The 26,001-nt window shown below is 44.4% G+C and overlaps 2 protein-coding genes and 1 long non-coding RNA gene across 6 annotated transcripts; 1 reads left to right on the forward strand and 2 right to left on the reverse strand.

Moving 5' to 3' along the window:
- Positions 1-2,432: 2,432 nt before the first annotated feature.
- Positions 2,433-5,798, reverse strand: LOC309326387 (tubulin polymerization-promoting protein family member 2-like). Of its 2 annotated transcripts, none has more exons than XM_081835043.1 (4): positions 5,690-5,798; positions 4,927-5,104; positions 3,942-4,095; positions 2,433-2,691 (listed from the first exon to the last, which is right to left on the reverse strand). In XM_081835043.1, the coding sequence occupies exons 2-4, from the start codon at positions 5,097-5,099 to the stop codon at positions 2,509-2,511; spliced, it is 510 nt and encodes a 169-aa protein (XP_081691169.1). In that variant the 5' UTR covers positions 5,100-5,104; positions 5,690-5,798; the 3' UTR covers positions 2,433-2,508. The 2 variants fall into 2 exon arrangements, with proteins under 2 accessions (XP_081691169.1, XP_081691170.1); XM_081835044.1 differs by lacking the exon at positions 5,690-5,798 and adding an exon at positions 5,521-5,672.
- Positions 5,799-5,868: 70 nt separating this feature from the next.
- LOC309326393 lies at positions 5,869-7,290 on the forward strand. Its single transcript, XR_014150288.1, has 2 exons — positions 5,869-5,971; positions 6,877-7,290. It is a non-coding gene; the product is annotated as an uncharacterized lncRNA (long non-coding RNA).
- A 287-nt stretch (positions 7,291-7,577) lies between these two features.
- On the reverse strand, positions 7,578-25,231 carry LOC309326371 (tubulin polymerization-promoting protein family member 2-like). 3 transcript variants are annotated; one of them, XM_081835006.1, is made up of 5 exons: positions 25,045-25,151; positions 20,499-20,588; positions 10,743-10,923; positions 8,689-8,839; positions 7,578-7,842 (listed from the first exon to the last, which is right to left on the reverse strand). In XM_081835006.1, exons 3-5 carry the CDS (start codon positions 10,910-10,912, stop codon positions 7,657-7,659), a joined length of 507 nt encoding a protein of 168 aa, XP_081691132.1. In that variant the 5' UTR covers positions 10,913-10,923; positions 20,499-20,588; positions 25,045-25,151; the 3' UTR covers positions 7,578-7,656. The 3 variants fall into 3 exon arrangements, with proteins under 3 accessions (XP_081691132.1, XP_081691131.1, XP_081691130.1); XM_081835005.1 differs by lacking the exons at positions 20,499-20,588; positions 25,045-25,151 and adding an exon at positions 16,175-16,293; XM_081835004.1 differs by lacking the exons at positions 7,578-7,842; positions 8,689-8,839; positions 10,743-10,923 and adding an exon at positions 16,833-19,519 and having other exon boundaries at positions 25,045-25,231.
- Between the last annotated feature and the right edge of the window lie 770 nt (positions 25,232-26,001).

Here is a 26,001-nt window from a genome sequence, read left to right on the forward strand (position 1 = left end):
CTCTTAGGCTCAATCCATTTCAAGTCAGGCACAATTTCCTTGTGACTAGCAAACCCATAATTTGGGTGTCTGCAAGTGGAAGGAATGAGGGCTGAGGGAAACAATACGCATTGATCTGCATCGGGCTGCTGTGCACTTGATTCAAGTCTGCGGAAGCACAAAGGAATGCAGGTGTCCTCTTATCTGCATTATATTATCACACAACTATTCCCATTTAACTATGTGCAACTAGAGTTGGCTTGGGCACCACGCTTCCCCGACTCCCACCATCTGAGTCAAAAAGTGGCGCTTCTATATATTTGAGGGGAAATCAGCCATAGAGTTATGTTCTCTTTTAGATGTATTGGCTTGCTCCAGATCCTAGCTGCTCCCCCCATTAATGTAAGTGGGAGAAGATTATTTCTGCCAATTTCCTTCTTCTCTGCACCTTCCTGCCTAATTCACAAGGGTCCCTCAGTTTCCCAAAAAGCAGGCTTGACACTTTAGAAGGAAGGGGAAGGTGGGAATGTAATGTTCTGTCAGAGATCAAGCCACTGCAATTCAAAGATGTTTGCACTTGAAGCCATTGAAATCCGTGAGCTTAAACATGCTTAACACTGTATAGGATGGTGGCCTTGATGTTACAGCATTTGTCTCTCATCTGCAGCTGTGCTCAAATCAAGCTAAAGTATCTGCTCAACAAAGTGAAAAGAAATATCATACTCCTCCATGCTCTGTCTCCAAATAGGTAGCCTAAGGTAAAGGTAAAGGGACCCCTGACCATTAGGTCCAGTCGTGCCCGACTCTGGGGTTGCAGCGCTCATCTTGCTTTATTGGCCGAGGCAGCCGGCGTACAGCTTCCAGGTCATGTGGCCAGCATGACTAAGCTGCTTCTGGCGAACCAGAGCAGCACACAGAAACGTAGGTAGCCTACATGTGTGTAAATACCACGAGATGGGCTCCAACATGCTTTGCATATCATGTGGAAGTTATGCTATTAACTAATTTTTAATTGATTCATCATCCATTTTCTAAACCACTCAGTTGTTCCTATCTCAAAATAGGTATCTCAAAACTTCAGTATCAATACCTCTGAGATACATATATGAAAGGAAATGTAATCTACAAAGAAACAGCTGTATCTCCCATTCTCATTGAATCTAGCAAACACCCCAGAATAGCTTTATCTTCAAAATATGAACAAGTCCATTTAAACTATGAGGAAGCCAATTATGGCTAAACGTCTAGCCACACTTACATCATGAGACTAAGCCTCTTGGCACTTCTAGTGGTGTTTACTTCTGAGTATTCATGGACAACCATTGACTGTATCCAATGTCAATTCTACTGAGTATATCCACTGAAATTAATGGACTTTACTAATTTAGGCCCCTTAATCCCAATGAGTCTAACACTAGATACAACTCATAGCATTTAACCGTAATGGTGCTAGCCCCTGTAGAAAGTCCTCTACTCTTCATTCCCTAGTTTCCATCTTTTCTTGACCTTTTCCAGCTTTTGTTTAAGCAATGCTGGCACTCGCTTATATATCTGTTTGAACGGTAAATGTTCTGTCAGTGCAGGAAAAAGCAATTTCCTTATTAAAAATGCTAATCACATTATTGGGGTGGTGGATGATGAGCTGCAGAAGAAATCGAGCTCTAATTAGGGACAGAGGAACTAAAGACTGGACCAGCTGTTCCATGGAAAACAGCTGCTGCAGACACACCCCATGGAGATGAGAGACCAGCACTGGCATGTTTTTTACTTGAGCGCCTATTGCCTAGGGTTATTGGTGGTAGGCTGCTGCTCTCTGCTGGCCATGATGGAAACGGCACAGCAAAAAAGGGCAGAGGGACCCCCACAATTGCAGCATAACATGCAGAAAGTTTTATTTGCTGGTGTCTGCCGCACACAGCTTCGGAAAAAGTGACAAGTGTGGTGCCACAGGGTTCTGTCCTGGGCCCTTTGTTGTTCAACGTCTTTATAAACAACTTGGAAGAAGGAATTGAGGGGATGCTGATCAAATTCACAGGTGACACCCAACTGGGAAGGGTTGGAAGGATCAGGACAGAAAGTACTTTTTCATCCAGTGCATAAAGTACAGAACTCTCTCCCACAGGATGGATTTGGTAAATTCATGGCTGTTGATGGCTACTAGCTATGATCACTGTGCTCTGTCACCACAGTTGGGAGGCAGCGATGCTTTGGAATACCAGCAACCAGAAATCACGGAAGACAAGAGCGCTCTTGTGGTTGACTCCTGCTTTTTGGTTTTCCCTCCAGCATCTGGCTGTCCACTGTAAGAACAGGATGCAGGCTCAGATGGGCCATTGGCCTCATCCAGCAGGCTCTCCTTAAGTTCTTATGCTCTTAAGATTGGGAGAAGGGAGTTTTAACACTCTCCTCTTTCAGGCACCAGAGGCACACATAAGACACAGGAGAGCAACAGATCAGGCCAGATGTTTATTGTCTACCCTTCCAAGGCAGTGGGAACAGGCAGAGTTTTCAGAAGGCTGTGCCCCACATCTAGTGGGACTTGTCATAGGTTCCAGCCCCCTTGTAGTTACCCACATAGCCGCTGTTACTGACCAGGTCAGCACGTCCTGCAATGCCCTTGCCCTTGCCACTTTCGTCAAAACGTTCCTTGTGGGAGCCTGTGTATTTGCTGGTGTCTGTCAGCCGGTCCACTGCACCAGCCGCAACGGTTTTCTGCAAGACAAGCAAGCAGAACACTTAAGTGGTGATGGCTGTGGTGGGTGCTGATTAGTCATGGCATAGGTGCTGGGTGGGCTGGGTGCTCCAGCCCCCACAACACTGGACCAAGCCAGCAGGCCTGAGTCATGGGATTATTCCAGCCTATGGAAAGTTTAGGGATGGGGCAGCACAAACTGCTGCTGGTCCGCACAACCCTTGACTGTACAGCAAAGGCTCATGGGTAGGATGGAACTATATCCCTAAAGTGGTTGGGCTCTAAGGATTGCATTGAGTCCATTCCTGCTCTATATTGGGAAGAGGTCTAATAGTGGGGAAGAGGTCTGGTGAGGCCCAATTGGCCTGGCTGTTGTGGCATTGGAAGTAGCCATCTGTTCAATTTCCTTTTGTGCCACATATGCTTGCTAAGAAGCATTGTGGAAAATTTAAAGAATGGCCGGGCGGGGGGGGGGGGGGGGAATAGAGGTGAATTAGGACACACAACAGTGGGGCCCTGGCAGCTGCCTGATGATAACATGTGTGCTGACACCTGCCAATGTGGAGATAGTAAAGCAGGGTGAATTCAGCCTGAGGGCCATATTACCATCTGGGAAAGTTTCTGAGGGCCACATGCCAATAGTTGGCCAAACCAGAGGTAAATGTGGGCACCACAACAAATGTAATTATTTCTTTAAATATTCATGAACCGCACTTTCATCTAAAATATATGGATGAGAAACAAAGCATTACAACAAAAGCAAGAACAATGTTAAGCACATCAGGAGGAGCTGGCTGGCAAATCTGAAAGGTCCGTCTGAATGATACACAGTTTTTAGAAGAAGTCCAAAAATGAGCATGGATGACTCCTGCCAGATTTCCATTGGCAAGGTGTTCTGCAGGGCAGGGCCTGCCACAATAACAGTTTGGCTGCTGGTAAAGGTCAGCTGGACCTCAGGGTCCCCATCGGGAGAGCTCTGTGATAGTGCAGTTGACTAGTTTCCGCACCCACTGCTGCCTGTCCTCTATTCCTATAAGCAAGAGGCATTATCAAAGTTCAAGGGCACAGTCCAGCCACGTTTGACTCCTGGAGCTGAGGTTCCCAGTCCTGCCTCATGGCAACTTGGTTTTGTAGACAGGTCCTTAGGGTCCACCCTTGGCAGTTTGTGTGGTGGTTTTGCCCAAAAGAGCCCAATAATTTGGGGGGGGGGTTTGGAAGCAGGACAGTTTGGATGTGCTCTTCCTTTGCAGGGGAGCTCTTTGTTACTCACCGTTACCCCCACATTGCCTGGTTCTTTGCCTTCCAGCATCTGGTGTGTAGCTGCTAAAGCATCTTCGGGTGACTTTCCTTTGAAGCGTTTTGTGCTCAGCTCCTTCAGGGCTTCCTGGAACTCTGGAAACGTGATGTTGCGGGCACCCTTGCTCCTGGAGACAAGAGAACGGCATCATCTTTGAGCCCCACTTACAGCAGACCCTCCCAATTGCTCACAGATCCACACACAGTGCCATACCCACAGCTGACATGAATCTTGGTGTAGATTTGCACCACTTTACATCACAGGTGGGAGAAACCATTTTTAATGGCATCCCAAGCTTGGGGGGGGGGGACAAAAAAAACCACCCAGCTCCCTGAATGTAGAAACCAGTAAATCCATGAGGAAAGTTCCAGGCTCGCAGTTTTCCTTATGTGCTCATTTTCTACTTGAATAGGAATTTAAAAAACCAAAAAAACATCAACCCAGAAGCATTCAAAGATCTGTGCAGCTCAGGACTCTGCCGCCTCATTATGCTTCCTGTGTAGGATTGCTTATGGGATGTATCCAATGCCAGTCCTACTCAGAGTAGACTCACTGGAGTTATTGGGCCTCGCTAACTTAGATTTATTAATTTCAAGGGGTCAGCTTTGAGTAGAGTTAACCCTATGGGTTTCCTGCCAAATTCAGGGCCTGATTTTGGGTTCCCATAAGCATCTGATCAGCCACTGTGAGAACAGGATGGTGGACTAGGTGGGTCACTGGCCTGATTCAGCCGGTTCTTATGATCTTACTGAAGGGTAAGGCAAGTGCTTTTATCTCCATAACAGCATATAGAAAAGGCTGAACTGATTTTGCTTGCAGGATTGTTGAGCCGTTCCACAGTAGAGAGGAGGACACAGGGCTTAGACCAGGACAACCTTCCAGTGGCCCTTAGCTATGGGGTTGGCCCAAAACGCCTGTCCAAACGCAAATCCACCCAGCCCTCACACCCTCAGCTCACTTGACTTTGTTGAAGAGGATATCCACATCAGTGCTGGTTACGAGCTTCCCATCCATCACACCACACTCCTTCAACATCTTGGAGAAGTTCTTGCCCGTCATGTCAGTTCCAGTGGCAGCTGTGTCTCCATACACAGCATATCTGTGGAAGGCCTTTTCCAGCTCAGATGCCATGCCTCCTGCAATAGTGGGAAATAGGAACGAAAAGGGATGTGGGTTTCTGGTTCCCTCCACCAAGACTATCTCGAAAGCCCTCTTTGAGCTATTAAAAAAGGCAGAGGGTGAGCAGTGTTGTAGTGATGGTGTCTTTGTTTTATGCTGTGCTTCCTTGGCAGCTGTGTAAGAAGGTCCAGGGGTAAACATTTTGGAGCGAAATCTCCCTCTCTCATGCACACATAGGTCTATCAAACCACACACCTGGTTATTCCTTAAAAGAACCTGTTTTTCTGAGGTATATTAGGAGGTACAAATGCTGTTGAAATGTACCACTTGTATACAAGGGTTGGCCTTTCGCCCTTGCCCTGAATCTTACTCCCAACAGCTGAAACTTGAAGTAGCACCCAAAGCAAAACAAAACAAATAAAAGCATGCATACCAATCAAGGATGGAGAACCTGTGGCTCTCTAGATATTGTCGGCCACCAACGCCCATCAGTTTCAGTCGGAAAAGTCAATGACGAATGAAGGGTGGTGGGAGTTGTATACCAATAGCTTCTAGAAGCCCACATTTTCACCACCCCTGCTCTAATTTGAGCTTGGGCTTACCTGAGTTAGATGTTCTCCTCCTGCCCTGTTCCTCCTAGGAAGGATAGCCTGCTCTGAGCCAGAAGCACCACTGGCTTGATGGTGCAAGTTGTGGTGGTCATTGTGACTGTGTCAAGTTCTCTATGACATCATAGTTTGCTCTGCATTGCAGATTGGCAGGGTGCTGGTTGTTTTTCCATGTAAAATGAAAGCCTTCTAGCTTCCGGATCATCTTATCAACTCTGGCCCAACATCACAGTATTTTGGAGCAAGAAATACAGAAAGGTGTGACCAGAAAGGAAGGTATTTCACATAGCTGTTCTTGTACATACTTGAAATTGAGATGGCACCCAGAGAGTTGCTGGTTACACAGAGATTCACAAGCTGGTTTACAGACTCTTGAAATTCGGGTACATTTTAGAGCAACAGCTATCAATTTGTTTGTTTGTTTGGTATTGTTATTTTATTTCATTTAGAAAACTCCTTAATCATTTTAGATTCTAAATAATTTCAGATTGATGTGCAAAAAATATAAATCATATGTAACAGTTTCAGAACATGATACAACTTGGAGGTCCAGTACTTTACAAAAGCCTGTCAAAACAATGTGCAAAATGGGGACCAAATCTCAAACAAACAAGATCTCAAAATCAACACAGGCATCTTCCCCACTTGCGTGCAATCAGCACACACTCTCCTGCCCAGAAGCGTGCCTTTTCAGCGCTGAAAGGGCGCGGGGCGGGAGCAGAAGAAGGGACTCCCTTATGCGTGTCTTCTGGACAGAATCCCTGCATAAATGGAGATTGCCCTGTGCATGACATAAAAATCAAATACAGCATAAAAGAATCTCAAAACAATATGCGAAGTGTAGGTCAATATAAAAGAAATCAAACAATATACCATGTTGGGTTTATAGATAAGAAAATGGTGGGATGGTAATCCTTCTGGCCTAGCAGGACAGATCTTAATATCTTCCCACGTTGTGGGCCAAATTTGATAACTGGGTACAGCCACCCACATATTAATCATCTGAGATCATGATGGCACCAGGAGATTAATAGGTGGGTGGTCTTGCTTTGCCAGCACACCAGTGGGAATGTTTTGGGGGAAGTGGCATCATTGGCCAAATTGGCCCCCTGACAGGGAGTGCTGGATTTACATTGGCAGTGCTGGATTTACATTGCCTTGCTAACAATTTCATTTCCCAGAAGATGGAAAAAGCAACAAGGAGATCACCTATCTTGGACCTGGTACTCACCAACAGGGAGGAGCTGATCAAAGAAGTGGAAGTATTCAGAAACTTGGAAGGAAGTGATCATGTTATCCTGGGTTTCAGGATACAGAGGCAAGGGAAAGCTGAGTGTAGTTGGACATGCACTCTGGACTTTAAAAAGGCCAATTTCAAAAAGCTGAAGGAGCTACTGGGTGAGATCCCATGGTCAGAAATACTCAAAGAGAAGGGAGTCCAAGATAGATGGGAGTTTCTTAAAGATGAAATTTTGAAGGCCCAAACGCAGACAATTCCAACAAGAAAAAAGCAGAAAGCATCTAAGGAAACAAGCTTTTTATCAATGCTAACATTTTGGCAGCATTCTAATTTCATTGAGTAGATAAAGAAGAGACAAGGTTTTGTTTCTCATGAGCAGATGCTACTAAGTTTTGGGCTTCCTGAGATCTCATAGCCCTGGGCCTCCAAGTAGCTTTAATCTGGGCTCGTTGATTGTGGCCAACATTGGCCAGTGCCCTAGAAGTTCTCTACTCTTAATTTGGGGGGCATTACCTTGCAGGCCTTTCCCCTTCCCCCACTCTCTTTCTGACACCCCTTCCTCCATTCCAGTTTTTTCACTTCTTGCCACCTGCATGAAATTAGGCCTGGACACAGCCAAAAACACACCCGGGGCAAGCAACATATCAGAGCAGATGTTTATTGCCTTCCCCTCCCAAGGCAATGGGAACAGGCAGGGTTTTCAGAAGGCTGTGCCCCACATCTAGTGGTACTTGTCGTAGGTTCCAGCCCCCTTGTAGGCAGCGACATAGCCAGTGTGGCTTTCAACCGGGTCCGTACGTCCAGCCAGCCCTTTGCCCTTGCCAGTTTCATCGAACCGTTCCTTGTGGGAGCCTGTGTATTTGCTGGTGTCTGTCAGCCTCTCCACAACACTAGCCGCGGTTGATTTCTGCAAGACAAGCAAGTGGAAAGTCAGTGGTGCAGTGGTGGTGCTTGGAAGGAGGGGTTAGCGCTGAGCTGATGCTTAAAAATGCAAAATAATGAGGTGGGGAATGTGTGGATGTGTTCGTTGCCTCGTCCCTCAAAGATAGTGTCTAAACTCTAAGCCTTTCGCATTTGTGTAGGGCACTGAAAGCGGGATGGCATGCGATGTGCAAAAATAAAAACAGGTACAAGCTATTCAAAATCTGCAGCAAAATTTGCGAGGCCCAAATCATTTCAGGATAAACCCCTCTTCAGCGGCACTTTTGAAGAAGTTCCCGTGCTGGTCAGTAGGCCAATGCTTCAGCTTCCTTCCTATCCAAATTCTGCACGAAGAGGTGAATTCTGCAGCCTTTATGAATTAGGCAAATCAAGTGGAATTTGAATATTCTCTCATTTTGATATGATTCCTGCTACGGACTTGCGATTTTACGTAAATTATTTTGATTTATGCGGGGCGCTGAAGCCTTGTTCCCCATCTTAATTCCTTCTGAGATTGTAGGAGTTATTGTTCCTACAGTTTTTGGCCATACATTCCCACCCATAAGGATTGTAAACTTTTTTTCCCTTAAAAAAATAAAAATAAAGCTAGGATTCTCAGTACTGCATTCTGTACATTTCCCCTGCCCTCCCACAGAAATGCAGAGTGTGTATATGTATATGTATATATGTATGTATGTGTATGTATGTATGTGTGTGTGTATATATATATATATATATATATTCCCTAAATGACTTAATTAATTTAAATGCATTATTTATTTATTTTTTTAAAAAGTGGTTGCCTCCCATTTCATAGGAGAGCCACACTCACTGTTCCCGTGCTGGCTGGTTCTTTGCCCTCCATCAGCTGGTATGTGGCCAATAAAGCCTCCTCTGGGGACTTTGCCTGGAAGCGCTTTCTGCTCAGTTCCTTAACAGCTTGCTGGAACTCGATGTAGTTCATGTTGCGGGCCCCTTTGGTCCTTAAGGTTGCAGAGGGAGAACGCTGTTAGCTCATAGCCTCTGCGGCTATTTGATTTGTTCAACTACATTTGTGCCCCACCCTTTCTCTAAGGCTCTTGGAGCAGTTCCTTATCTCATTTCATCTTCACAACAACCCTGCGAGGCGAGTTAAAGAGTCAAAGACCCTTCGATGCTTTGTGGCTGAGAAGGCTGTCTCAGCTCTGCTCAAAACAGTTTCTTCATCCCACAAATCAGAATGGAGGGTGAAAATATTGCCATAACTGGGTTCTGTGTGAAATGGCCTAATAATTTCATATTGTAGATTTCAAGTGTGCAAAGTGTTTTGCACAGGAGATTACCTCAGTAATCCTCTCAACGGCCCATTATTCTCATCCCCATATTGCAGTAGTAGGGATGAGGCTGAAAGCAGAGTGACTTGATTATGCCTGAGGTGATATTTTAACCTAGAACTACCCAAACCATACTGCACATTCTTTGCCACTATATCAGACTATGGAGGAACAAGTGGGCCCTACAACAAAATGTTGCTGTATAGAGTGTTCCTATATGCTGGTCTGTCTGTAATAAAGATTTGGATTGGATTAAGAGTGCTCCTGTTCAGGGTTCCAGCAAGCTAGCCCACCTTTTTCTAGGATATTCCATTCCATTATTTCCTCTACACAGGGAATTCCACCCTTTTAATAACAACAACAACAACAACAACAACAACAACAACAACAACAACAACAATTTATTTATACCCCACCCATCTGGCTGGGCTTCCCCAGCCATTCTGGGCAGCTTCCAACAAAATATTAAAATACAGTAATGCATCAAACATTAAAAGCTTCCCTAAACAGGGCTGCCTTCAGATGTCTTTTCCAAAGAGAAACAGTATTTTGTGGCCTCTGAGTGTGCTCAATCTTCAGTGGGTTAGGGTTGTTTTATTTGGGGGGGAGTTTAACCTCCTAAGGCAGGGATCCCCAGACTACAGCCCAAGGGCCGGATCCAGCCTACCAGGCTCATAAATCTGGCCCTCAGCACACCAGCACACGGGGACTGACTGAGCAGACCCCGCGCACTGAGGTAAACCCGGCATGGCAAGGAATTTCCTTGAAAAGAACGCTCGCATGCGCATGTTCTTTTCAACAGAAACACCTCACCGTGCCAGATTTACCTCAGTGTGCAGAAGCCACAGAAGCCTCACCATGCGCTCAGTCTCCTGGCAAGGAGGAATTCTGACAAGAGGAACGAAGGGGAAAGGATTTTCCTCCAGAGCACATAAGAACTTTTGGACTTTACCCAGGTGGGTTGGGTGCTGCTGTCACCATGTACAAGTCAGTTAAGTATGGGACAAGGCAGAAGAAAAGGCTGGTGTGAGAGAGGAGCAATGAGTCCAGCTGCTATGCTACCCGGTAGAGCTGGCTTATCAGCAGAGGCATACCTAGGCTCCCTTGTGCCCTTGGCAAGAAGCTGTATCGGTCCCTTGCATCCTTGCCGGAGATGAGCCAGAATAGAGTGGTGCAATTTTTGTGCTCCCATGGGTCTGCGCCTTTTACTGGAGCCAACCCCTGGGTACACTCCTCCTTTTCAGGCAACATAAAAGGGAAGGGTTGGTCTCATTGGTTTTGTGCACTGCAAATAAAATATGTGCAGTGTGCATAGGAATTTGTTCATATTTTTTTCAAATTATAGTCCGGCCCCCAACAGTGTCTGAGGGACAGTGAACTCGCCCACTGTTTAAAAAGTTTGGGTACTCCTGTCCTAAGATTTAATACACTAACTTTTTACTTGCAAAGTTTAAAGGCCTGAGAAAGTCCAATTTCTGGGCCAGAGCCTTGCAGTGACCACTTAATATAGTGTCCTTGCCCTGTGGTCTCAGCATTCCTCACCAGACACTGCCTCTCCCACCCCATGGCTCACTTTACTTTGTTGAAGACAATGTCCACGTCAGTGCTGGTCACAAACTTCCCGTCCATCACATCACACTCCTTCAACATCTTAGAGAAGTTCTTGCCCGTTATTTCATTGCCGCTGCTGCTGGTATCCCCGTACACGGCAAATTTGCGGAAAGTTTTTTCCAGCTCTGACATGTTTCCAACAACTGCAGAGGAAGGGAGTTGAAGACAGTGGAGTGTTTAGAGGTCTGCACTTATTTCTGCCTCTATATTGCTGGTAGAAGAACTATACCTTCTCAATATGGGACTGGAGGTCCTTGTAGTGTATGAAGGTAATGGGAGCCACAGGTAATAAATGGAAGTGACCCAGAATTCTCAGAATTGACTGTTTAGGAATCCCAAACTGATTCAATATACCGTATTTTTTTGCTCTATAAGACTCATTTTTTCCTTCCTAAAAAGTAAGGGGAAATGTGTGTGCGTCTTATGGACCAAATGCAGGCTGTGCAGCTATCCCAGAAGCCAGAACAGCAAGAGGGATTGCTGCTTTCACTGCGCAGCGATCCCTCTTGCTGTTCTGGCTTCTGAGATTCAGAAATTATTTTTTTTCTTGTTTTCCTCCTCCAAAAACTAGGTGCGTCTTGTGGTCTTATAGTGCAAAAAATACTGTATTACCAGATGGTCTCACAACTAGGGGGACACACTTTGTTACACCTGCACAGCTTTATAGGTAAATAAATACACCTGTTCCCCAAATGGTTACTTGGTGTGGAAATATTTTATGGTATCTGGTAATCTGTTGCACCTGGCTACCTAGTGCAGGTTATCACAGTCCAGCTCCCTCACATTTCTTGTGAGCATGTGGTAACATGCATCTCAAGATGTAGCCAGATACTAGAGATGACCAGTTCCCTGAACCAACTGTGTTCCCAAACCTGAGTTCACAGAATTTTAAAGTCAGAAGGTATCTTGGAGATCATCTACTCCAGTCCAACATTCAATTAGACATCTTACAACTATAGCTTCCCTGACAGATGGCCATGCAGTCTCTACTTGAAGGACAGCTTGCCTTCGGTAGCTCATGGCATTAGGAAGTTTCTTCTAATCCTCAGCTAGAATTGGCTACCTTGAAAAGATGTCACCCTCTGCCTTCTGCAGCAACAGAGAGCAAGTCTGCTCCATCTTCTGAGATAGCTCCTTTCCTCCAGATAGTTGAATACATCTGTGAAAGATGCTTGAAGAGGAAGATCCCACAATACCAGATAAAGCTTAAATCTGGCCTCTCTCTGTTGAGTATCAGCAGTTATTGGCAGGGCTGTTTTAGTTAAGCACACCTACATAGATTTACAACAAAGATGTATTACAACATCAGCTATCACGGCATGTAGAGAGTCAGGTCATGTATTCATAGCAGTGACCAGAGGAGGAATAACCACCTGGAGGAGCGCAGAGAGAAGAAACGCCATGGGACACCTGCAGCAGCAGAACTGGACGCCTCAGTTTCCCCAGCAGCAACAAATCATGCATCCCCTCCAACATTTCTCTGATGAAAATAGGGACATCCCATTTCATAATGGTAGGTTTACTATTTATACCCCACACATTTTACTGGGTTGCCCCAGCCACTCTGAGCAGCTTCCAACATATATAAAAACAAAATAAAACACTCAAAGACTTCCCTATACAGGATAGCCTTCAGAAGGCTTGGGGGCTGGATAACTCCATACCCTCCAACATTTCTCCAATGAAAATAGGGACAACCAGGTAGGGGGTTTTCTCAGTGGTGGCGCCCGCCCTTTGGAATGCTCTCCCATCAGATGTCAAGGAAAAATACAACTATCCAACTTTTAGAAGACATCTGAAGGCAGCCCTGTTCAGGGATGTTTTTAATGTTTTAAAGTTTTATTCTGTTTCTAATGTTCTGTGTAAAGCCGCCAAGAGTGGGGCTTATCATCATCATCATCATCATCATCATCATCATCAAAGTGGGACATTCCAGGATCAAATCAGAAACAGGGACAGGACTTCTCTAAATCAAGGACGTCCCTGGAAAATAGGGACACTTGGAGGGACTGAACATGTCTTTCCAGCATAGGTCTCTGCAACCACAGCAGGTGCTATAACTCTCCCAATGGTTTGACATAATCCCCAAAAGTGCACTCCTCCATTGTCTCCCAAGACAGACGGATGCCAACAATTATTGAATAAGCTTCCATGTGCCATTAGGCCTTTGACCACTAGTTCAAATTGGGGGGGGGGGTCATGCTCAGGTCCTGCTTGCAGGCTTCCCATGGGAATCTGACTGGTCACTATGAGAATGAAGTCTTGGACTAACTGGGCCTTTGGCCTGATCCAGCAAGGGGCTTCTTCTGGTCTCATGACTGAAGTCTACAGTGGTACCTCGGGTTACATACGCTTCAGGTTACAGACTTCGCTAACCCAGAAATAGTACCTCGGGTTAAGAACTTTGCTTCAGGATGAGAACAGAAATCGTGCTCCGGCGGTGTGGCAGCAGCAGGAGGCCCCATTAGCTAAAGTGGTGCTTCAGGTTAAGAACAGTTTCAGGATAAGAACGGACCTCCAGAACGAATTACCGTATTTTTCGCTCTATAACACGCACCCAACCATAACACACACGTAGTTTTTAGAGGAGGAAAATCCATAGGCATGCCACCCGTAGGCATTCCCTCCATAACACGCACAGACATTTCCCCTTGCTTTCTAGGAGGAAAAAAGTGAGTGTTATGGTGCAAAAAATACGGTAAGTACTTAACCCGAGGTACCACTGTACTTCATCAGATGCACCAGGAATATATGCACATGATAGTGGATTGGAACTATAAGCAAAATAAAAGGAAATGAAATGCTGAAAAATCCAGTAATAACTGCACAATTAACTGTGGTCATTCACAAAACATTCACAACTGCTTTGTTTTATTGACCACAGTTAATTATATAACTCCCCTTCACGGATCACTGCCTTGCCGTGGCAAAGGGGCTTGAATAACCTGAATAACTCACCTCCTGGCAAATAGAAGGGGAAGAAATGGAGGCAGTGGGATTTTACTTTCTTGGGCTCCATGATCACTGCTGGTGACAGCAGTCACGAAATTAAAAGAAGCCTGCTTCTTGGGAGAAAAGCAATGACAAACCTAGACGGCATCTTAAAAAGCAGACACATCACCTTGCCAACAAAGGTTCATATAGTTAAAGCCATGGTTTTCCCAGTAGTGGATGTATGGAAGTGAGAGCTGGACCATAAAGAAGGCTGATCACCGAAGAATTGATGCTTTTGAATTATGGTGCTGGAGGAGACTCTTGAGAGTCCCATGGACTGCAAGAAGATCAATCCTATCCATTCTTAAGGAAATCAGCCCTGAGTGGTCACTGGAAGGACAGATCCTGAAGCTGAGGCTCCAATACTTTGGCCACCTCATGAGAAGAGAAGACTCCCTGGAAAAGACCCCGATGTTGGGAAAGATTGAGGGCACAAGGAGAAGGGGATGACAGAGGACAAGATGGTTGGACAGTGTTCTTGAAGCTACGAACATGAGTTTGACCAAACTGTGGGAGGAAGTGGAAGACAGGAGTGCCTGGCATGCTCTGGTCCATGGGGTCATAAAAAGTTGGACATGACTAAATGACTAAACAACAATTATATAAATCACCATCTGTATTTTTCTGCATTCCATTTCACTTTGACCTCACTGCTTGCAATTCCCCCAGCCCTCCAAAAAATACTGTTTGCATCTAACTCTAGCTCAGCATAATGCACATATTCAATGGACTGAAGTCCATGTGCTACAAGAGGTGCATTTAACACCTGCATCTGTGTCCAGAACCCATGTTGTCTTATGGGCACACTTAATATTAAGCCAAGAGACTTTGGGGATCTTTTGCTATTTACAACGTGTTTGTTGTTAAGGTGTTTAACCTTAAACCTTATACCCACAAGAAGTTCTCACGCCAGAGAAAGGAGAATTGGTTTATTACACAAAATGAAAGCGACAGAATAAATGGGTGCTGCTTTGGACAGCAAAGCTACAAAATAAGCAGGCAGAAAATCTCACAACACAAACACACCTTGATCTAAAGTGTAAAATAATCCCTGTTCCCAAAAATTTAGAGGAAGTGAGTTAAAAGTAAAGTTAGAAAGGGAAGGAGAAGGGCATACCTATCTTGGTGCAAAGTACAGTATGTGCTAGTTTCTTGAAGACACTGTAAAGTGGAGCTCCTTGATCAACAAACCACTGAAAAATCTAACGTTATGTACTAATTTTAGCCAATGCATCCTAATAGAAAGGGGAAGGGGTCTTTGAGATGCCCGATTCCTATTTCATGGGCTCTGCTAAACTGGTAGTTAAAAGAGTATAATTCTAGTGAGCCATGATCAAAATGGTTATAATCTATGGAATCCATTATTTTACAGGAAGCATTGCTTAAATTTTGCTGGTAACTAGTGCATTACTTGTGCTGACCTTTACATAAAAGTCATAGGAGCTCTGGAAGTCTCCTTGTAAGTGGCTTCCAGGACATGTTTGCACTAAGAACTAGACCAAGCTCAGGAAAGATCATTTAGGGGTATGTTTCATATTGAATGATACCAACTATATTAATGCCATGACCTGCAGCAATAAACTATGTCAAAAGTTCAGATTGGCACTCCTGTTTATACCTAGAAGTGTATAACATATTAAATGATTTTAAGGTACCAAAGGCTCTTCGTTTTTGTTGCAATAGACCAACACAGCTACCTCTCTGGAGGTCATGGGGGTGGGGGAGGCATTTTGAAATAATGAAATCTCACTCTAGACTCTTGCTAGTTATGAATCCTATCTACAATCCTATATGTGTTTATGTAGTATGCCTACTTTGTCCAAAGGGCTTATGGCCCGGAAAGTGTGCACAGGATTGCTACCAAAGTGTATCCGTTGTAATGCATTATTTGTAAACTGCCCTTCAGGAGGCAAGATGGCAAACACCTCAATAATAAACATATTTTAAAGCATTATAAGAACAGCATTTTCTCAACCTGTCAACAGACACATTACAAATAGCTTGCAGTTTCAGTTCAGCTGCAACACCATTTGGTTTCTCCTCCAAAACACTTTGTATTACTGTACTTCATACCTATGCCAAAGTAGGAGACTGCCCTATAACAAAGGATGATTAAGCAGCATAAGTCTTAGGGTCTCCAAGATCCATTTGTATGTTCGTCACTTTCTGCAAAGTAAACCCAGAAAGCTCTTGATCCCAAAGTGTCCCTTTAAACTTTGGATCATCTCTTGCCTCAGAGCCATTGCACTGGAGCCCAATCCCTACGAGGATTTTTCAGGTCTTTCCCTTGAATTTTCAGTTTTCATTTTAAAAAAGAAAAAAATATTCCTGCATCCATAGAACATAGAAACCAGAAAGTTGAGCCCTTTCTCTCCAACCCTAGCCAGAAGCTGGGTTTACCTGGGCTTGCAGATGGTCGAGGCCCTGTATGTTCTGTTTATGTATTGCCTGGGAGGGGAAGGGCTGCTCTGTTTCAGCAAACCAGAAAGTTGAAGCATATATTTTAAGGTGACGATTATGACTTGTCGATGATGCCAGTGGTGACATCATCTTCTTGATCCTGTAGTTTTGAGGACCAGGTTATGAAGAGAAGGAGACAACTTCCTGAAACTAGAGTACCAGAGATGATACTTTTTAAAATAATGACACTTCTTTTGTATTGATGAACATTCCCCATACCAAAATGGAATGGAGTGGGCGCTAATCAACTTGGTCTTTCCTTCTGACAGTCTGTAATAAGTCTTTACACCGGGGTAAGCAACCTAAGGCCCATGGGCTGGATGCGGCCAAATCACCTTCTCAATCCGGCCCACGGATTTAGTGTTTTTACATCAGCATGTTTTTACCTGAGTAGAATGTGTCCTTTTATTTAAAATGCATATCTGGGTTATTTGTGGGGTCTGCCTGGTGTTTTTACATGAGTAGAATGTGTGCTTTTATTTAAAATGCATCTCTGGGTGATTTGTGGGGCATAGGAATTCGTTCATATTTTTCTTCAAAATATAGTATGGCCCACCACATGGTCTGAGGGACCAGCCCACGGCTGAAAAAGGTTGCTGAGCCCTGCTTTACACTGTCAAGTTATCTCACACCCAAAATAAGCTGTCTCCTGCCTTCAGAATCCTCACAAAGGCATCCTTGGTTTTTTGTGGTATGCAATTAATCTAAAGTCAATTAACTTAAGCAGTCCTCAAAGCGGCTGCTTGCCTGCCTCTGTTCCATCTCATCCCTAGTTTGACGGAGGCAGAGTAAAGAACCCCAGCATACTGGGCATGAGTCTGAGGTTTCTCTAATGTCCCTCAAGGGAGCTTCAGGGCCATGAAAACAAGGATATATCTATTGACCCTCAGCTGACCCAATCATGCTCAGGACATGTGTGTTTTCGACCCACTCAGCCAATCACAATGCGCCAACAGCGAAGGGAGAGCGTTAGCACACTGCACACACAAAAAAGACAATGCACATACTTAGGAGGAGGAGAAGAGGAGGCCTGAAATGTTCTGGTGCATCCAAAAGGGGGCCTGCCACAGCTGTAAAGCTGTACTAATTAACTGTCAATTTGCTGCCCTTTAACGATCGCCTGCCACCTAAGATTTGGGCTGGCCCGACCTCCTGTGCCTGTGCATGTGCTTCTTCAGATACGAAGACCGTGTGAAGAAGCTTCCGCAAACGAGGCATTCATGCTCCAAGCTCGCTGTGTGTACCTCCTGGTGCCTGGTCAGATATGAACGCTGGGCAAAGACCTTACCGCAGGTGGAACATTTATATGGCTTCCCCGCCCGGTGGGTGAGCAGGTGCTTTGACAGGTATGAAGTCAAGCTGAACTGCTTTGGGCACTTGGGACAAGCATAAGGCTTGTCCCCTTCCACTAGTGAGGAAGCTCCCTCCATCAACAGGCTTGGAGTGCTCAGGAATTGGGCCACCTTAGGGTGTTGACTGGCCACAGCTTGTGGTTGCCCAGTAGAACTGGTGATGCTTTCAGTCGAAGCCTTCATCTGTAGTCCCCTTGAGGTGCTTGGGACAGTGCACTCCACAGAGACTGCTTCACGGGAACTCAAAATGGGGGTCAACTCAGTGCTGGGTTTGATGTCAACACGGAAGGGAGACAGCTCGGGCTGTGGGTTAACGTCTTCATCAGTCCCACAGTACCCACTCTCAGAAGGCTGCATTTGGAACAGGGGATGAGGCAAGCCCTCGACCCCAATTTCCCACACAATGTTTGGTGGAAGCACTTTGGGGTCACTGTGTGCTCTAAAATGGCATTTGCCACACTCACAGGCATTCTGACAGGCAAAAGGTTTGCAAGGTTCCCCAGAACCCATGGGGGAAAGGCGTTGCAGATACTCTCCAGATATGTTCTCCACAGGGACATCTTCCTCACAATTACTCTGGCCTTCCTCCTTATTGTTTTCTTGATGTGATTCATTGTTCTTTATCGGTTGCAAGTGGGAAATGTCACAGCCATAAAGTTGCTCTCCAGGATGGACCATCAAATGTTGAATGAGGTCAGAAAGCCACGGAAAGCCTTGCCCACACTGGTCACAAAGAAAGGGCTTGTGGATACTGATGCTCTGTTCTGTTGTCTGGCTGTTGTGCCTGGGTGCTTCAATCTGTTGTTCCCCCCTAGGGTGACTGAGTTTATGTTGGGCAAGACTGTCAAGGCCTTTCCCAGTATGATCACAAATGTCAAGCTCCTTGGAGGCTGTGCTCTGCTCTGTTAACGCCTTTCCAGAGTGAGTGTTCGCATGTCGAGTAAGGTCTGAAGGCCACCGGAAATTCTTCCCACATATACAACAGGTGTAGGAAGCCTTGGAGGGGCTGTTCTGGCCAGTCTTTACCTTTTCTCCACAGCAAGAGCGTTTATGATGAGCAAGTTTAGTAACTGACTGGACGTTTTTCCCACACTTCTCACAGGTGTAGGACTTCTGGGACTGGGTGCTCTTGCCTGTCCTTAATGTTTTCCTGCGGCAAACGAGTTCATGTCTAGCAAGGTCTGAAGGCCACCGGAAGTTCCTCTCACATAGACTACAGATGCGGGATGCCTTGGAGGGACTGTTCTGGCCAGTCTTTACCTTTTCCCCACAGCAAGAGCATTTATGACGGGCAAGGTCAGTAGATGACTGGAAGTTTTTCCCACACTTCTCACAGACATAGGACTTCTTGCTTGTCCTTAACGTTCTCCTACGGCAAGGCGGTTTATGTCTAGCAAGGTCTGAAGGCCACTGGAAGTTCTTCCCACATAGACCACAGATGTAGGATGCCTTGGAGGGAGTGTTCTGGTCAGTCTTTATCTTTCCTCCACTGCTAGAGCATTTATGATGAGCAAGGTTAGTAGATGACTGGATGTTTTCCCCACGTGTCTCACAGACGTAGGACTTCTGGGATTGGGTGCTCTTGTCTGTCCTTAATCTCCTACGGCAAGCGAGTTCATGTCTAGCAAGGTCGGAAGGCCACCGGAAGCTCTTCCCGCAATTCTCACAGCTGAAGGACTTCTTGAACTGGGTGTGTTGATTCATCACCAACTGGGAACTGTTAGCTGCTGTATTCCTAAAATGTACATGCAGGTGTCGGGCAAGGTTAGAGGGCCATCAGAACTCCTTCCCACAAGGCCTTGGAATAGTTCTTCTGATTAGTGATTGGCTATGAGTTTCACAAAAATTTGAATCTGCCTACAAAGGAATGAGTACTAACAGATTTGGACTGCTTGCTTCTAATTGGCTTTGGCCTTGCGTAGTCTCTTTACCCCTGTAATAATAATAATAATAATAATAATAATAATAATAATAATAATAATTGTACCCCATCCATCTGATTGGGCTGCCCCAGCCACTCTGGGCAGCTTCCAACAAATATAAAAGCATAAAACATTAAACATTAAACCCTGTATAAACTTCCTTATACAGGGCTGCCTTCAAATGTCTTCTAAAAGTTACATAGTTCTTTATCTCTTTGACATCTGATGGGAGGGCATTCCACAGGGCGGGCACCACTACCAAGAAGGTTCTCTGCCTCGTTCCCTGTAACCTCACTTCTCAGAGTGAGGGAACAGTCAGAAGGCCCTCGGAGCTGGACATCAGTGTCAGGGCTAAATGATGGGTGTGGAGACGCTCCTTCAGGTACACACTTTAAAGGTCAGCGCCAACACTTTGAATTCTGCTTGGAAACGTATTGGAAGCCAATATAGGTCTTTCAGGACTGGTGTTTTATGGTCCCAGTGGCTGCTGCCAATCACCAGTCTGGCAGCCACATTCTGGATTAATTGTATTCATAAATATTTTTTATTTGATTTTACAAATGTAGAATTATAACAATATCAAATACATACTAAAATTTAGAGATTCCTCCGAATCTCATGACTTCCCTCCATCCCTTCCATGGGTCCTATTGTCAACATTTTCAACTGCATATTATTTCATCATCCATATTTTAAGTCTCTCTCTATTGTCCAAAGTATTTGTTACGTTACAAGTGTTATTAAAGTCCTGCTAATGTTTTCATTTGTTTACAGTGGTCTCTTAAATACTTTATAAATCTTTCCCATTCTTTGGATTAGTTACAGTTTCAAAGTCACCTTCAAAGGTAGCCCCATGTAGAGCACATTGCAGTAGTCCAAGCGGGAGATAACCAGTGCATGTACCACTCCAATGAGACAGTGTGCAGGCAGGAAGGGTCTCAGCCAGCATACCAAATGGAGCTGGTAGACAACCACCCTGGACAAACTCACCTTTTGTTGGTTCAACCTCTTTTTCTCACTGTAGACAGGCCACTGGGGACAGATTATGCTCCTGATCCTCAAAAGCCTTGGAGTTCAGGTCTGTTGAAGAAATTTCAGGGGGCATTAGAAGGGGGTAATTTAAAGTTAGCATGCTGGTCTACTGATCAGCCACCAGGTATTGCCAACTGAAAGTCTACTATTTGACTATTATGAAGAGAAAAATATCTTTGTACTTGGCAGCCTACCTTTTTTTTGTTTTTTTTGGTGTCATTAGTTAGCAAGATCAGAAGGGAAGTCTACTCCCTTTGTCATATCATTATGTTTTTATATGTGCTGGAAATCGAGTCAGATGAACAGGGAACAACAACAACAACATGTCCCACTCAGTAGTCAGGGGGCAAATTTAGCACATTAGCTTTAAAAAGTACACCCTACCTGAAGGAGTGTCTCCACACCTATCATTCAGATAGGGGTCCAGCTCCAAGGACCTTACGGCAGTTCCCTCACTGTGAGAAGTGAGGTTACAGGGAACCTGGCAAAGGGCCTTCTCAGTAGTAGCACCCTCCCTGTGGAATGCCCTCCCATCAGATGTATAGGAGATAAATAACTATACAACTTTTAAAAGACATCTCAAGGCAGCCCTGTATCGGGACATTTTTAATGTTTGAGGTTTCGTTATTTTTGTGTGTGTGTGTGTGTGTGTGTGTGTGTGTGTGTGTGTAGATGCCTAAAGTGCCTGCGGTAACCCAGTCAGATGCACGGGGCAATAAATTATTATTATCCTACTGGTAAACTGCCATAACTACAGGCATTTCCAAACAAGAGGGAAGCTGTCAGCAATGGCAAACATCACTGGTGACCCCTGTAGGTCACTGTAGGGCCCACAAAATTACTTTTTTAACAAATACTTCATTTTTAAATTTATTTTAAAGAATTCTTTAAAATTCTGTAGCTACTGTGCTTGGTTTTTAATTAATCAGTTAGTTGAAGCTCTTCCATTTTCAAAAGAAATCACAGCTCTTCAGGATTAGCATGGCATTCCATGAGTAAAATGAAAAGAGCTGTTTAGTAAATCATTTCACTTACATAGACCTTACCAAAGATTGTTAAAAATTAAGAACTTAAAAAAGTATTATATAAGTTAATTTCCTTGCCCCACAATAAAATAACATTTTAAAAAGAAATTTTGTTGTTGACGAAGTTAATAAGGTAGTTGATAATAACCTTTAATGGGGTTCTAACAATGTCAATGCTTTAACAATTCTTGGCCAATACAGTGGTACCTCAGGTTACAAACGCTTCAGTTTACAAACGCTTTGGGTTATGAACTCCGCTAACCCGGAAGTAGTTGCTCTGGGTTGCAAATTTTGCCCCAGGGTGAGAACAGAAATTGCACGCTGGGAGGCCCCATTAGTGAAAGCACGCCTCAGGTTAAGAACAGTTTTGGGTTAAGAACGGACCTCCAGAACAAATTCAGTTCCTAACCTGAGATACCACTGTATGTCACCCATTTTACCCCCCCAAAAAATCCAATAAAATACCCAACCCAAACAAAACCGGGTCCTCCTGAAAAGGTGGCAGTAATAAATATTTTAAATGTTTAATTGCTTACATTGTTATTCTGCTGACCTGGCAACAAGTATCACTATCTATTCTGCTGTTTTAATATGGTTTCTACCTTTGCATTTTATGATAGTATTTCAATGTAATACTCCAAGTCCTATAAGTCATGTTCAGGTTTTTTAAAATGGAAAAGTAGAATAAAAAATATTATACAGTAATGGAAGTAAAATGATAGCACAAACCTTGTGCAAGGATCTGCATGGGAGGTTAAGTTCTGTGGCTGAAGTACCTTAAAAGTTCAATTTGTCAGCCTGTAATAAGCCTGTATCATATTGATAGCTTGGGGTAGAATGGTGGGGTCCCCTCTGTTAGTCCCAGCTTCACTAGCCCAATAAAGTTCTGGGGGGCAGGAGGCACCCCTTACTGATGATGCATCTTAATTAAGCCCCACAGTTCCTCTACAAGGAAGTGTTGTAAACAAAAATTGCCCTTTTCCCTTATGGGGTATCCAAGAGCCCATATAGAGTCCTTACGTAGGTTCCCTATTGGTAGGAGAAAATAACAGAGGCCAACCAGAGAATATTGTCAAAACAAAATAAAAAAATTCCTTCCAGTAGCACCTTAAAGACCAACTGAGTTAGTTCAGTTGGTCTTTAAGGTGCTACTGGAAGGAATTTTTTTATTTTGTTTTGACCATGGCAGACCAACACGGCTACCTATCTGTAACAGAGAATATTGAGAAGCAAAGCAGCTACTAAGCTTGATCTTTATTGATCTGTTGCAACAGGGTGCTCCCCTCACACGCAGGAAAAGAGGAACCACCCAGAACAATGGCACACAAAGCCTTATAAAGACTTTTGAGATTGCCACCCTGTAGATCAAGACCACCCCCAGAAACATCATACATACATCATAGAAGGGGTTACAGATAGGTAGCCGTGTTGGTCTGCCATAGTCAAAACAAAAAATTCTTTCCAGTAGCACCTTAAAGACCAACTAAGTTAGTTCTAGGTATGAGCTTTCGTGTGCATGCACACTTATTCAGATATGGTGTGCATGCACACTTCTTCAGATACGGTATCTGAAGAAGTGTGCATGCACACGAAAGCTCATACCTAGAACTAACTTAGTTGGTCTTTAAGGTGCTACTGGAAGGAATTTTTTGTTTTGATCATAGAAGGGGTGTAACCTAAGACCACCCCCCCAGATACATCATACCTACATCACAGAAAAGGCAGTCTAAAACAGAAATTTGAATGTTGTTTTTCCTGTTTGCCAGGTTATCTGATTTCCTTTCCTGGTTGTCTTTCCTGATAGTCTGTTACGCATTAAAATGCTGATTACTCAATTCCTGAGACAATGGGAAGGCTCCCTGACCCCCCTCCCTCCTTGCAGGGAAAACTTTTAGTCAGTTTAGGAATCAAAATGGTTTCAGGTCGGTCTTCCTGTGCTGATCTGTGTACGTGCTTGGTTGGTACACTTATGAACCTCAAAAAGACCTCAAAATTCCTATCACAGAAGCTAGGCCAAGCCAGCATGGAACTGGCATAGCAAAAGAAGAAGAAAAATGTTCCCCCACTGTCTGCCTTGGCCAGTGCAATATGGCAAGTCTTTGACTGCTAATCCTACATGCGTCTAGCCGGAATTATTAAATTCAGTCTTACTCCCATGTATGTGTAAGACTGCCACCTGAATTTGAATGTACTCTCAAAACATCAATAGAAGTTCCTTTTCTTTTGCATAAAGTATGCAGACACATTAATATAATCAATATAAATATGAACAGGTAAAGATTGCATATTAGATCAAAGCTACCACTTCCTGCTAGGCCACTTGTTTCAATAAAAGGTTGAGAAAGAGGTGAGTGGCCTGTTGATACCATTGTTCAGAGGGTGTAAAAATAAAACAACTACAACGAACCCTCTTTAAAAGGCCCAACACTTTTGCAAGTTGCATCTTGGCTGAGAGAAGGCCTTTCTTTGGCTGCTGTCTGTCCCCCTAGTGAAAACTCTTTGTTCTCTACAAGTGAAATCTTCCTGTGGAAGAACATGAGCAGGCAGGACAAAAAACCCCCACCTTTTCCTTCAACAATGATTCTTTGTGTGATCGCCACAATGAATATTTCATCCATCAAAAAAAGCCAATGAGCCTAATTACACCTTTTCCAAGGAAGGAAGGAAAATTTAGACACTGCCACTAAGGTGAGAAGGGTGGGCCTTGAATGCAATCACACATCCCTGCTTCATGTTTATTACCCCAGAGTTTGTAATTAAACACCATCTGCCTAGATTATAATCTCCATTTTGCTCCTGGACTGTGAAGGGAAAACCTCCTTTATGGCGCTCAAACAAAAGAACAGGAAGGCAATTGAAAGATATTAAGGCATGGTAATCTCCTCTGATTTATGGACCCTTAGTCCAAAATTCAGAATAACAAAAGCAGAGTAAAGCGACTGTGGCATTAAGAAAGATGCGCTGCACGAAAGGAAGGTTGCCTCTGAAACAACTTCAGCTACTCTGTTATATTTTAAATCAAGGCGATGGGAATACACAAAGTATTTAAGGCGGATTGATCTTGCATGCATGGCTCTAGAATAAAACACACGTGTATAGTGTGGACAGTCCCAAGAATCACGGGTGTGATCCAGTGGTTTCCTAACCCAGCCTCCTGGCTGCCAGGGAGGCGCAGGTATCCCTCACGCCAACAGATCTTTAAAAAATATGTCAACGAATAAATATTAGCAGCCCTATACATTTGTGCACCACGGAAGTAAGAGCTTCAAAGAGAGAAAAACCCTAAGCCTCGCCTCCCCTTCCCCAGAAAAAAAACTACGCTACCAATTGACGCAAATCATCAGATCCCAATCAAAAAAATCCACCTCAGGGGGTGATCATGTCCCCGTCTCTACCTTGAAGATGATGATCTATAATCATCACCATCATCCGCCCATCTGGCTGGGTTTCCCCAAGAGAATATTATAAACACTCCTCACATGTTCTGTCCAAATGGGTGCATCGTGGAAGGTCCTGAATTCAACCGGGAAAGGAGAGGAAGGGGCGGACCAAGATCCTGCTTCCCAACCTCCTCCTCTCGCACGCCTTCTCTCTGCTTGAATCAAGCCCGAGGCTTCCTTCTAGATCACTTCTTCAGCCGAAAGGAGGCCGCTTCCTGGCCGCGCTGCAGTTTAAACGGCCTGCGGCCACGCCCCCGGCGTGACGCGCCAGGAATCCCCATGACGTAGAGGCATCTCTCCTCCCCCAAGCCGGGTCGCTGGGGGTCCCGGATGCTGGTCCGCAACACAGCCCCCCAGAGAAGGGGAGCGAATTAATTGAACACCGGGTTTCCATTGTTTGCATGCAATATAGGGCGTACCTATGCAGAGCTGTCGTTTTTGCATTCAAGCAGTGCATACCCGCAGTTTATTTCTTCCTTTATTATAACACTATTTCTTAGCATTTCCGTTGCACTTTTAAGGGAAGGAGGTACTTTGCACTCGCCGTTTCACTGCTCCTTACAGCAACCCTGTAAGGTAGGCAAACATTATTATCCCCATTTGCACGTGAGAAGTTAAGGCACAGAGGGATTGCGATGACTTTTCTAAGATTACTGAGTGAGTCCAAGGCTGAGTGGATATTTTGAACTGGGAACTCGCCTCTCTTAGTCCCTGCCCAGACTGTATTTAAAAGAACAGTGTATTGTAATCACTTGAGCTCTTTGGCGGGCTTTCAATAACTTCTGCAATGTTACAAAGACTTTGGTTATTTTGGAGGACTATAGTGCAAATGAACTAGAATATGCAGTTTTTTAGATACAGTATATAAAGGACCCACAGAGGGGAGGAGGCAAGTCCTAAGATTTGGAAGACTCTTGTTTGATTTTAAAATTTAAATGTGATAAATGTGTGATTTGTTTTGTAAAACCACTAAAAATTATTGGAGAGAGTCTTGGA

The sequence above is a fragment of the Podarcis erhardii genome (assembly GCF_964252035.2).
Source record: "Podarcis erhardii genome assembly, chromosome: 13".
Taxonomy (NCBI): domain Eukaryota; kingdom Metazoa; phylum Chordata; class Lepidosauria; order Squamata; family Lacertidae; genus Podarcis; species Podarcis erhardii.